The sequence below is a fragment of the Medicago truncatula genome, chromosome 3 (assembly GCF_003473485.1).
Source record: "Medicago truncatula cultivar Jemalong A17 chromosome 3, MtrunA17r5.0-ANR, whole genome shotgun sequence".
In the NCBI taxonomy this organism is placed as follows: Eukaryota; Viridiplantae; Streptophyta; class Magnoliopsida; order Fabales; family Fabaceae; genus Medicago; species Medicago truncatula.
The window spans coordinates 55,537,362-55,550,595 of NC_053044.1; the positions used below are offsets into that span (position 1 = coordinate 55,537,362).

The 13,234-nt window shown below is 35.6% G+C and overlaps 1 protein-coding gene and 1 long non-coding RNA gene across 4 annotated transcripts; one reads left to right on the forward strand and one right to left on the reverse strand.

Annotated features, from left to right (window-relative positions):
- The first annotated feature begins 304 nt into the window (after positions 1–304).
- LOC25490167 (uncharacterized) lies at positions 305–5,449 on the forward strand. Of its 3 annotated transcripts, none has more exons than XR_003010503.2 (6): positions 305–451; positions 695–1,365; positions 1,479–2,579; positions 3,528–3,684; positions 3,992–4,108; positions 5,112–5,449. It is a non-coding gene; the product is annotated as an uncharacterized lncRNA (long non-coding RNA). The 3 variants fall into 3 exon arrangements; XR_005645368.1 differs by having other exon boundaries at positions 3,992–4,065; XR_003010504.2 differs by having other exon boundaries at positions 3,592–3,684.
- A 502-nt stretch (positions 5,450–5,951) lies between these two features.
- On the reverse strand, positions 5,952–11,723 carry LOC25490168 (octanoyltransferase LIP2p, chloroplastic). The gene is made up of 3 exons (XM_024779763.2): positions 11,185–11,723; positions 10,926–11,076; positions 5,952–6,382 (listed from the first exon to the last, which is right to left on the reverse strand). Exons 1-3 carry the CDS (start codon positions 11,593–11,595, stop codon positions 6,006–6,008), a joined length of 939 nt encoding a protein of 312 aa, XP_024635531.1. The 5' UTR covers positions 11,596–11,723; the 3' UTR covers positions 5,952–6,005.
- Positions 11,724–13,234: the final 1,511 nt, after the last annotated feature.

Consider the following 13,234-nt stretch of genomic DNA (forward strand, 5'->3'; position numbering starts at 1 on the left):
ATAAAAAATCAGTATAGTTTATTTGCTAATTATGTTTGTTTCCAATCCCATTTGTGTTTCTCAGTTGGTGTTCTTTGTGTTTAGTGGTCAAGTGTGAATAGTTTTAAGGGATGCTAAATTCTTTCAAAAGGTTTTAGTTTTGGATATGGAAAATTAGTCTAATGGATTTTTTTTCTTAATCTCTCTTTGATCCATCCAAGTAAAAGTAAAATGATCTGCTTTAGCCCTTTCTAACTAACCTTAATAAACCGTTTTGATTCACATACATTGAGAATATAAAATATGACTTATTTAACACAATTTCATAAGTTGTTGATTTCAGAACATAGATGGAGCTTGAGGAAGATCGATTATCAAGCCTGCCTCCAATGAATGAGGTGATTGCAGAGCTTTTGGATTCTTTCACGCTTCTTGATAGCATTTCGGCGAAGATTCAGATTCGAAAGTTGAGGTAACACTTAGATCTAATCCTCATATCGTATCAGATCATTCTTGAGAGCAGCTGAATCATTTATTTTTGTTTGGTTTTGTCTGTTCTTGCTGATTGTGGTTATTGCATATTGTGGTTGTTTGTGCAAAACTTATATATGCTACTTTCGTAATTAACTTGAGTTGATGATTTAATAGAGTTAATAGTAATCCATGATAAGTTACTTCGAAAGTACAAAAGTTATTTTTCTGCATAATTTTGCAGGTTGCTCTTTAGGGGGATAGTTGTATTAGTAGCTATGGTGGTTATTTTATCGGTGGTCGTTGGACCAGTTTGACTATATGAAGGAGATGAGTTTAGTTTTGAGGAATTTGGAGCGGCGACTGTGTTTTTTGTTTTCGAGTGCTGATGCATTTAGCACTTTTCTGATGAATTTGGAGCGGACCAGTTTCACACTCCTCCGTTGTTTCTTAAGTTAAATCGCGCCATGTTTCCAGAAGGGATGGTTCCGAGTTTGTGATAAAAAAGCTCATATTCCATACAGACATGACATTGTGAATTTAAATTTTCGTGCAGCAAAATTCTTAAAGTGTCGATGATGTTACATCCAGTGTTCTGGTATGTGTCCGCCTGTTCTGATGTTTAACTTCTTTTTATAATGATTTTTATATGTAACTAATTTATGTTTAATGCGTTTTTCACTTTTCAGATGATGTCATAGAATCGGTTGTTTGAATCGTTTCTTTCAAAAGATACGACGGTGTTTTACATGACTGCTGATTCCGGTTGTTTGTGGAGGTGTACCTGTATTCAGTGTGTATGTTATGTTTCAGGCCATATACACTTCATAGAAAAATCAGATGGCATTGCAAAAACGCTGATAATGTTTTATTCTGGTAGATAGTTCGGTATCTTGAAAGGAATATTGATTATAGGTATGTTCTTTTAAGATGCATATTCCATCAACCTGCCATTTGACATCTTTATTTATATATGTTAACATAAACAAATTGATACTAAAACTGTATTATTTTGAATACGAAAACAGGGTAACAGGGAATTAAGGCAGCTGCTTTGATAAGAATGTTGTTTCAGGACCCACCCTTGAGTTAATTTGCAATTCCAGGTCTATTGGCGCAACATTGTTAATGCAAAGTATTCTACATAATGCAAAAGGGCACATGTTTAGCGTATTGAGTTATTGTATTTTCTAAATATACTTTATTTAAGAGGTGTGTATCCAATACCGTTGCGTTGTGAGTATTCTTTTATAAAAGTCGATATTAACTTAATCATGTTTGGTTATCATATCACTCTACGGTGGTTTATAGTTCATCAAGTTACGTGTTTTACTATTTATGACCCGTGCGGCAGCACGGGTAGACAATCTAGTCTAACTTATTTCTAATCCTAGGTAACACTCCAATTACCACTTAAAACCCTAATTCTAAGATTTTTAGGCGCCAATCAATCCAGACCGTTAGATCATTGTAAGTAGGGGAGGTTAGCACATCAACCATTGATCAAATCTCACTCTTGAAAATTGTAACACGCGCAATCACACCTCTCCATTATTGTTCAATACCGATGCAAACTCTACAGTGCCCCATGCTTCCCTCTTCTTCTCCCTCTGTCACTTTTGATTATACATCATCAAATGAGAAATATCCAACCATGGCTCTGACCTAACCCTCCTCTCTCTCCATCTCTCTACGATTCCCCATCTCCACCCCCTTTCTCTTGCACCCATTCTCCCCATCGCCACCGTCCAGTCCCGCCACCCTGTAAATCGTGATTCTTCCACTTCTTCCTCTCGGGTTATGCTTCTACATCTATATCCATATCCAAATTCGCCCAAATACGCCCATCCGTGTTCAGTAAAACGAAGAACACGGTTGAATGATTATTCAATACAAGTGCATCCAGGTAATTGTATTAGCAAGATTGAATTTATTATTGACGGTGTATCTCAATCCGATTTCGAAGCTTCTGTCATCGGTAAGACCATGGTCGCTTCTCACAAGAAGTCAAAGAACATGTAGCGTCACGTTATCCTCCATTTCCTGTCAATTTGGTACTCACGAGAAGTTATGTTCTGCTGCCTTGGTTTAGTGTCCTTGTCAAATACAAGCTTCGGTTTGAATAAAAGGTACGCAAATTTACTGATTGTTCATTTCCTTTATATGTTTCCCCTTATTCTTCAGCATGTGTTTGATATGTAGTTTCTTAAAACTTTTGTTTGTTTTTTCTGATCTGTTTTTTATTTTTTTATTTTTTAAGATCCTATACCTAGAATTTCTCCTTACTTTGAGAAATCATTCTGGTTTGTCTTTTTATAAAAACAAAATCCAATGTTGGTGGATTCTAATGTAATTAGGGTTTTTATCAAGTGTATTCTTTGGAACGGATTTGGTGGTGTGTCATGACAGGTTTATCATTAGTATTTTGTTTTCCCTAATGTAATTTTTATTTTCATGAAGAAGGCTTTGATGTTTAGCCAGAAACTATGTTTTGTGTTAGTTTATGTTTTAATTTACATTATGGTTATTGCGGAAAGTTGGTTGTTATTGGATTTGCATATTTATGTACTTCTGAATTTGGGTTGTTTTTCATCAATAAAATGGTAAAATTGCGGTGTTGCCGCAATTTTGATCGCTATTTATGTTCCTATTACAATGACCCTTTAGAGTTAATAGATTATGTTAGCAATATCATATGCATCAAGAAAAGGATTAATAACAACTGATAGATCAACGTTATTGTTGTTTGCACTTATCTTACAGTTTAAATTACGGCGTTTAGGCTACTTAAATAGCAGTCTAATTCAATGCATCGTATGAGGATGATGGTGAACATCTCTATTCATAATAACTAACTTTGAAACATCAAGTCTGTTGGTGTTATCCTTGAGATATGGAATTAAATGAGTACCAGTTAATACACATTGGCTAATGGTAAATGGTTTCACGTTGTGTGCTTTCCGATGTTATTATAACCATTTGCATTGCCTTGGTTTCGACGTGTCTGTCCAGCTTACTGTCATATCATTAATTGAAATTTTTTGTTACCTAAGCAGCATTAATCTGTATTAATGCAGTTATTCCTCAGTTTATATACCCCTTTGATGCTCAGATTTCCAAAATTGTTCTATTTGCTCTCAGTGTGTTCCAATTCTCAGTCAATTCACATGAAAACTGCTCGGATGGATTATGATGTTGTTGAGAATACTTGCAAGGCTTTGCACAGTTTATCCGGTAAGTCTAAACGTAATGTAAAACTCAATTTTTTTGAGTTGCATACTATGGCCTGCATACTGTCTATTCAAGTAGTCATTGAATTTTATCAGTTAGATCGCAGCTTAGGTTTGTCATTTAAATTGTTAGCAGAAATTTTCTTTATGTTATTTATTTAGCAGAATCTGTAGAAAGATTAAAGGGTTTTTTAGTTTTTTTGGTATTATTCAACGTGTATAGTAGCTTAGCATAGGGAAAAAACAGAAAATGATTTCACATCCGAACTTGACGTCTTTAATGAACATCATCTTTTTAATTTGTTTTTTAGGTTTCTTTTGGTTGCTGCTTGGTGTTGAGTGTAAAAGAGAAGAAATTATTGAAGAGCAGTTGAATCTGAATCAGGTTTATTAAATGACTATCTTCAACCTCAAATTTTTAAAATAAGGTGAAATTTCATTCAAATTTAGTTGGCGTCTTTTTTTTCATGAGTATTGAAATCTTGATGAGATAGCTAGGTAAAGTTAGTCCAAGAAAAAAAATGGCGCTCAAGTTATAGATTTTCTTTAAATTATCGGTTCTCTTGGTTCTCAGAAATAACTGTCTCATTCCTCTCTATTTATATCTATCTCTATATAGAGATGTGTTTGATGATTTTTCTGCAGCTGTGTTGAATTTAGATGCAGATTGTAAATGATGATGCTTCTAATTAGCTATGCCTCTATTCTAATTCCTATGTGTAGTTTTTATGAACACCTGAATTAAAAAACCACTCTGTAAGATGCACACTCTATGAACACCTCAATTTTTTTCGGTTCCCTCATCATCACAGTGTATTCAACAAGCTTTGTGATGCATTGTTTTCATACGAGTGGTTGGAGTTGATATGAGTGACGCCAATATGAAATATCTGTGTAGCCAATTATTTGTGTTCATGCCTCTTCAATTTCTATTGATTGCAAATTTGGATAAGTTTTAATTGTTTGTTTCCTTCATTCATTTTTGCCCTTCCAACCATTTTTCTTTCCATACAATCAATCTTCTTCTTTGTTTCTTATATAGCTGTTTGTTCATTTGTGTTGTTGTAACAATGTATTTTAATCTTCCAATTCCTTTTGATATGTGTACTTCATAAAACAGGGAAATATTACTTAGCGAATTTTGATGTAGCAAAATTTCTTCTTCCTTTATCTATTCTGTCATATACAAATCTGTTAGTTTTTCAGTGTTTTTGCCATGTACAAGCAGTTCTTTATTATTTGGACAATTTGTTACTAAAATTTTGGTCCAGTCGTTATTTTTTTTCTTTCACAAATACATACTGTAAGTAGTCTTTGGACCCCTATGAAGCATTGGGAAAAAAAGTTTCTTGAGATTCTTTCTTCTTATTGTTTGTTATATTTTTTCAAGGCAAGTCATGTGCTTAGTTTTGACTAGGTGGTTTGCCGCAGGTTTTGCTTCAGGGGGGCTGGTTGTGTTGTATGCTGCTGGAGTCCTTGCTGTTTTGGTTATGGAACGGAAGGTGTAGCAGGTTCTGCTGCCTGCTGTTTTTTGGTGGAGTGTGCAGCTATTCTGCAAGTTTTGGTTGGGGTTTTCTGTTGGTTAAGGATTTTTGTTTTCAATACCCTCTCTTATGTGTGCCTTACTAATTAATTTTGCCATCTCAAATGACACTATTGCAAGCTCTCTATTGTTGTTATAAATTGAAGAATGAGATGGTTTCGGTAGAGATTCCATTGTCATTACATATTGAAGAATTGAATGAGAGTATTTGGCATAAGAAAATAAATTTATTGTAAAAATTTGACCTGGCCCTTTGTGAAATTTGGGAAAAAAGATTTATTTTATATTAAATAAATGTATTAATAACAAGATTCATAAATTGACAAAAAAGTAATTGTTTACCTCTTATAAATTGAACCAAAAAAATAGAATGAGGAAGATTATTCGTTAAAAAATTAGCTTCTAAATGTTTTCTTATCTATATAATTGATCATATTGCAATATATTAGCTTCTCCATTGTTTATGACCCGGGCGGTAGCATGGGTAAAAGATCTAGTTCATTTCCAATCCAGGAACTCCAAATTTGGTGGTTTATAGGATACCAATTGACGGCCAAAGATACGTTATTGCTTCTTCTGTTATAGGATACCAAGAAGAAGATAGAGTAATAAAGACTAGGAGGTTTATAAACCACCATATTAGCTTCTGTTATAGGATACCAATTGGTATCCTATAACAGAAGAAGATAGAGTAATAAGTGTGCTTGACTGCTAGATTGAAGATAAAATAAAAACTAAATTTAAAATAAAATAAAAACTAAATAAAGGGACTGCTGTGTGCATCACAAAAAATTCAAGGTTTGTTGTTTCTTTGGTATGATAACTTCCTTTCCTTTACTTTCACACAACATAGGTAAGGAAATAGTTTTATGATGTAACTCAAGCTGAAACACTTTTGAGAACTCTTCAATTAAGGACTTATGAGCAATATGAATAAGACTGTCATCATCCAAATGATGAAAGTCAGCTGTTCCATGATCATTACATGATGACCGAGCTTCTCTCAGCAACCCTTTGATACTCCCTACTTGACGGCCGCGTATTCCACATGGGACGATCCATTTAAAGGGATTCAAATCCGTCGTGACATTGAGTGCTAAGCCATGATATGTTATCCATTGAGCCACTCTTATACCTATAGCTGCCACTTTCTCATTTCCTGAAATGAAATATAATGAAGAATAAGGAAAAATACAAAGATTATGGACAGCTAAAATTTCAGCATTTTTTTAAAAAACATAACAAACTCATGCACAAATAGAATAAGCTCTGACAACCTTCATAGGTTGCAGCATACCAAAATATTAATTCTGACATTGATTTCCAAATTATAAATAAAATCTTATCTAACCCATTTTGCTGCAGATAAGCAATAACATAAGATGATTTCTTTGATCAAAACAAGACAAAAACGAGGCCGTGCAAATACAAATCATTGATGTGGTCAGTAACAGAGTTAATGCAGACTTTGAGTGAATGAAACATCAAATTGATCCTTAAAATTGTAACTGGTGTTTTTTTCGGAGGGGGATTTAAAGGGGCCTAAATGCCCAAAAAAGCGAGATTACACAAAAATCAGATGAGGAGTAGAGACTCTCATACAATCAGCATCTACCAAAAACCAATCTCAGCTGGAGTAGAGACTTCGCATGAGTGTTCTTGGTACACTTCATAACGGCATCCGAATCCACTTGCAGCTCTAAATTGGAAACATTATGTGCTTTAGACATGGTCAAACCTTCTTAAACTCCCCATTATTCCACTATGAATGCATTGGAAGATCCCAGAGATTTAGAAAAGCCGCAAATCCACTTTCCACTATTGTCTCTGATAACTCCACCGCAGCCAGCAAACGTGTCACCACACTTAGCTGCACCATCAGAATTGAGACACATCGAAACATGGTCTAGAGGAGACGATCTGCTTAACACTTCAGACTTACCAAGACCAGACCGGTGTACACCTGAATTGGTTCCAGTCTCGTAGTAAATCACTTGCTGCATAGTTACATTGGAAAAATGGTAAGGTCGAATTAAAGATGAGTCATGAATGTTCCTGTTCCTCCAAATCCACCAGGAGTAGGACACAACATCAGAAATTTTAAGCTTATTGAACATGTTGAAAAATCCTGCCAAGGCCGGTCCCAAGCCCGGGTAAAAGGAGAGGGTTGTGTTAGGCCTTGATAGCCAACGTAAAACTTTGTCGAATCTCTATGACATAGACCAAATACGAAATAGTGTGAATGCTAGGTCGTTGCCCGGAAGCAACACGTTGTATGGCTCGAGTAGTGTCAAATGAGCAAGGGCCGCTGCATCGCCGCCTGAATGTAGTGAAAAATAAGCAAGGGTTCCCGCATCTTCGTGAACGGGTGCGGGTAAAGAAGCTAGTTCATGAGAATAGGAGGATTCGTTTTGGAACTTGGAATATAGATACACTTACAGGAAAATCTATGGAAGTAGTAGACACAATGACTAGGAGGAGGATCAATTTCATGTGCCTACAAGAAACTAAGTGGGTGGGGAAAAAGGCGAAAGAATTAGATAGTTCAGGATTTAAGCTTTGGTATACTGGTGAAGTTAGATCGAGAAATGGGGTAGGCATCATTGTGGATAAGGAGTGGAAGAAAGATATTGTAGATGTTAAAAGGATAGGAGATCGGATTATAGCCCTAAAGATTGTAGTGGAACAAGACACCTTTAATGTAATTAGCGCTTATGCACCTCATGTAGGGTTAGAAGCACACCTTAAAGTGAAGTTTTGGGAGGAGCTAGAAGGCTTAATTCAGGATATCCCGTTAGGAGAAAAGATTTTTCTAGGAGGGGATTTAAATGGGCATGTAGGGAGTGTTTCAAGAGGTTTTGAGGGTTTGCATGGGGGGTATGGTCTCGGGGAGATTAATGCGGAGGGTAAATCCATCTTAGATTTTTCATCGACTTTTGATCTTACTATAGCTAATACTTGTTTCAGGAAAAGAGAGGAGCATCCTATCACTTTCAAGAGTGGGGTCTCATGTTCTCAGGTAGATTTCTTTCTTATTAGGAAATCCGACAGGAAGATTTGTTTGGACTGTAAAGACATACCTGGAGAGAGCTTAACTACCCAACATAGAGTGATGGTGATGCATGTAAGGGTAAAGAGGAGGGCCAAGAGAAGAAGTCAAAATGGAGCTCCGCGAATCAAGTGGTGGCATTTAAAGGGTGAAAAACTAAGGATATTCCAACACAAGATATTAGAGGGAGGCTTCAGGTAACCACATGGAAGTGCAAATGATATGTGGGAGAGGATGGCAAATGAGATTAAAAAGGTAGCAAAAGAGACGTTGGGAGAATCTCGAGGTTTTGGACCTAGTGGTAAAGAATCTTGGTGGTGGAATGACAATGTTAAGAGTAAAGTTCGGATCAAAAGAGATTGTTTTAAAGATTGGTCTAGGTGTAAAAATGTCGAAACTTGGGATAAATATAAGATAGCTAGGAAAGAGGCTGAGAAGGCGGTGAGCGAAGCGAGAACTCAAGCTTTTGAAGGATTATACCAATCTTTAGGTACCAAGGAGGGAGAGAAATCTATATATAAGCTTGCTAAGGGACGAGAAAGAAAAACAAGAGATTTGAACCAAGTAAAGTGTATTAAGTTTATATATACAAAATTGTGCGAATTATAGGGGAATTAAGCTAATGAGTCATACCATGAAGTTATGGGAAAGGGTGATCGAAAGAAGACTCAGAAAGGAGATTCGAGTTACGGATAACCAATTTGGTTTTATGCCTGGGAGGTCGAATATGAAAGCAATCTACTTACTTCGACGCGTGATGGAGCGATATCGGACAGATAAAAAAGACTTGCACTTAGTTTTCATTGATTTGGAAAAGGCGTATGATAGAGTACCGAGAGAGATTTTGTGGAAAGCCCTGGAGAAGAAAGGGGTTAGGATTGCCTATATTAGGGCTATCAAGGATATGTATGAGGGAGCTTCGACTAGTGTGAGGACGCAGGATGGGACTACCGAAGATTTTCCCATAACAATAGGATTGCACCAAGGATCAACCCTGAGTCCTTATCTTTTTACTTTAGTTTTGGATGTATTGACGGAACACATCCAAGAGTTAGCACCGAGATGTATGCTTTTTACACATGATGTAGTCTTGGTGGGTGAGTCAAGGGAGGAAGGGAACGGGAGGCTAGAGACCTGGAGGCAAGCCTTAGAAGCGTATGGATTCTGTTTGAGTAGAAGCAAGACGGAGTATATGGAATGTAACTTCAGCGGAAGGAGAAGTAGGTCTACCTTGGAGGTGAAAGTTGGAGATCATATCATACCCCAAGTTACACGGTTTAAATATCTTGGGTCCTTCGTACAAAATGACGGAATCAAGCTGGGTGGTTGAAATGGAGAAGAGTCTCAGGTGTCTTGTGCGATAAGAAAATACCACTTAAGTTGAAAGGAAAGTTCTATCGGACAGCAGTCCGACCGGCGTTGTTGTATGGTACGAAGTGTTGGGCGGTTAAGAGTCAAGATGAGAATCAAGTAAGTGTAGCAGAGATGAGGATGTTGCGTTGGATGAGTGGTAAGACTAGACATGATAGGATTAGGAATGACACCATTAGAGAGAGAGTGGGGGTAGCACCTATAGTAGAAAAGTTGGTAGAAAATAGGCTTAGATGGTTTGGGCATGTAGAGAGAAGACCTGTAGATGCCGTGGTAAGAAGAATAGATTAAATGGAGGAGAGTCAAGTTAAAAGAGGTAGAGGAAGACCTAGGAAAACTATTAGAGAAACCATTAGAAAGGATTTAGAGGTCAATGAGTTGGATCCAAATTTGGTGTATGATAGAACACTATGACGTTATTTGATCCATGTAGCCGACCCCACTTAGTGGGATAAGGCTTGGTTGTTGTTGTTGGACATGTTGAAAATTAACACAATCTTTAATGTCACCTACAAAGAAAAGGTGTCTCTGACCAAGAGGAAGCAAATGGATCCAAACAAAAGATGCTAGAGGGCAGTTACAAAGAACATGTAAAATTGATTCCTTCCTTCAGTTATAACAATACGGATCAGCACTCCCCCCCCATCTACTTATCATCTTATTAGCAGGGAGTCTCCCATGAACAATTTTCCAAGTAACACGCCCGCTCTGGTACACCCGATTTCCAAACCATAGACCAAACCGAATCAGGTGCTTGCTTGTAGAGGAAAATCCACATAGCAACTTATAGGCGCTTGAAATAGTGAAATTTCATCCACTCTCACCAGATCAATATCTCAATTCCGAACCTTCCTCAACTCTAGGAGGGAAAATAACATTAAATTTTTGGAGAATTGCAGCAGGCATTAAACCTTGGAGCTCACTCAACTTCCACTCTCCATTATCATCCACTAGCTCATGAACACACTAATCTCTCATATGACTAGGAATATCATTCACCCAATCGTCCAATCGTGTCTTTCCCATCCAACAACAAATACTGGTGGAAAATTTAGTTTTTAAATTGAAGAAGGTAAGTCAATTTAGTATCTCCACTAAAACATATCTTCAGAAAACATGAATTGAAATCAATAAAAGCGTGCATATTATACTGCCTTGAAAACTCTCTTGTTGCATCAAGACAAATACAAAATCTTTAAAATTATGAGATGACTAAAGACAAACACTCAATTAATATGTGTGGAACTTATAATTCTGTAATTCAGATTGTAGAGTTACTTACCAACCCAAACACCAGTTAAACCTTCCATCCTAGAAGCCTGAATTGAAAATGTTGAAGACAGAACACGAATAACAACTTCCTCAAGTTTCCTCATATACCAATGAAGATCCATCTTATGTTTTCGGAGATTGATAATTGGATACATCACTAACTACAAAACCAAAACACATTTACAATTTAATACAAAATTCAAAACAAAAAAATAAATAAAAAATAAAACAACAACAGAGTGAAGAAACAAAGATAACAAGAAATAAACCTGGCCAGGACCATGATATGTAACTTCTCCGCCACGTTCAGTACGATGAATATGAAAGGGTGGATTTTGAATGTCGAAATTGAGGTTGTCGTTGGAACTAGCAGTACCCAATGTAAAAACAGAAGGGTGTTGCAAAACAATAAGAGTGTCGTTGCAATCTCCTTCATTTTGAATCTGTGATTTCTTTTGTTTGACAATGTCTTTTTGTAAAGACCATGCCACTTCGTAAGGGATAAATTGTTGATGGAAATCTATGAGCTCACAGCTTCGTAAACATTGCACCGTTTTGGTTCTTCTTCTATGGATATTGAATATGAGAGAGGATGATTTTGAATGTGAATTGGAGTGGTGGCGGAGTGATCGAGGTCGAGGTTGGGTGAAAATGAAACAACAATTTCCCAATAAAATCATGCTTATGTTTCAACTGTGCTTTTCTTTTTATTTTCTCCTTCAATAAATTGTATTTGCCATAAACTTTTGCTGAGACAGAATTATTGGAGATGAAAACATAATGATTTCAAAATTGAACCGGTCATCGATAAAATAATGCTTATGTTAGTCACTGATTTTATTTTTTTTTGTAGTGATTTTATTTTTTTAAAGATGGTAGTGAATTAGTAACTGAATTAATTGCATGAAATAACTGGATTAAATCAAATAATTCGGTCGTTCGTATAACTTCATCTCTATAAAATAATTAACATTATATAAATCATCAAAAAAATTCTTATTTTCGCAAGTTCATTCTTCGAATCCATTAATTATAAAATATTATCTAAAACAAAACTCATAAATTAGTTACAAATATACTTTGTCTCGATAAAAATCATATGCATATTTAAATAAATATTCACAAATATGTAGTTTTTCTAGGGATACAAATATTTGGTTGTAACTAAGTAAAATATTAATAAAAATACTTTGTATTACATGTATTTATTTAAGAATTTTTCTTTTGAGGAATTTATTTAAAGAATTTTTGTACATTATAAAATATTAGAGTTTATAATTATATGTAGAGAGAATTGATTTTGATAGAATTAATTTTGATTAAAAGTAATTCTGACTAAAAGTAGTTTGTGTTTAAATACATTCATATAAAAGTGAGTTGAACTATAATTATGTGTGTGAAAATTAATTCTAGAATCGAATGCTACAAATCCTAGCTTGCGGAATTGATTTTGGAGACGGAATCAGTTCAATTCAACTACAACTAAACATATCAGAATCTATTCTACACCTCAAAAATCAATTATGGTCCCTCTAGAAGTGGAACCAAACATATATTAAATTTCAGGTCATCTTTGAATAGCATAATCTCATACATACGAGCATGTTGTAGACACTCTCTTTTTAACACTCACTCTAACACCCACTCTTATTGGGTAAAATCCATTTATAAACTTGTGGTAGAGCTTATACTTAATTATCAAAATATATTTAATTGAAGATAATATAATTTAAATTTTTTGACCAATTAATCTAAGTTGAACATACAATAAAAGTTCAAAACTCCTCAGGTTATTTTTTAATAGTATGAATTTGAACGGGTGCTGGTGCAAGCGTGATTAGGCAGCAGACGAACAACATAAGATGGCAACCACCTCTGTAGGATATGTCAAATGTAATATACTGTAGATGCATCGTCGAAAATTTGGAATGGGACGTGCTTGCTGAGTGCAAAAGGGCAGTTCATGGGAGGAGCATTAACTGATCTTTGCAGTTATGTTATGACAACATCAGAAGTTGAAAATTGGGGACTGGCGTGCACTTGAATGGCTGGCTGGCCTCATCAGAGCAACAATATGTAATATTGGAAATGGATTGTAAATTGTTGTTGATGTCAACAAAGACAACTTAAATCACTCAGAGTACAATGCGATCTTACAAGATTGTAAAACTGTATTCACGAATCACAACACTAACAGAGTTGTGTGATCTTTAGGCGTCAAGCAAACGGTTATGAAATTCCGAATTGCATTGCTACTAATAAATGCCTTAAGTTTGATTGCATAGTATGAATTTGAAGAGATTTTTGTGTTAACTATGA

Bases quoted from the DNA above. Each gene is read 5' to 3' on its own strand.
- LOC25490168 (XM_024779763.2), bottom strand. From the start codon at position 11,595: ATGATTTTATTGGGAAATTGTTGTTTCATTTTCACCCAACCTCGACCT. The intron at 11,077-11,184 runs GTTTATTTCTTG...TTGGTTTTGTAG, and splicing joins CATATCATGGTCCTGGCCAG to TTAGTGATGTATCCAATTAT. The intron at 6,383-10,925 runs GTAAGTAACTCT...ATTTCATTTCAG, and splicing joins TTTAACTGGTGTTTGGGTTG to GAAATGAGAAAGTGGCAGCT.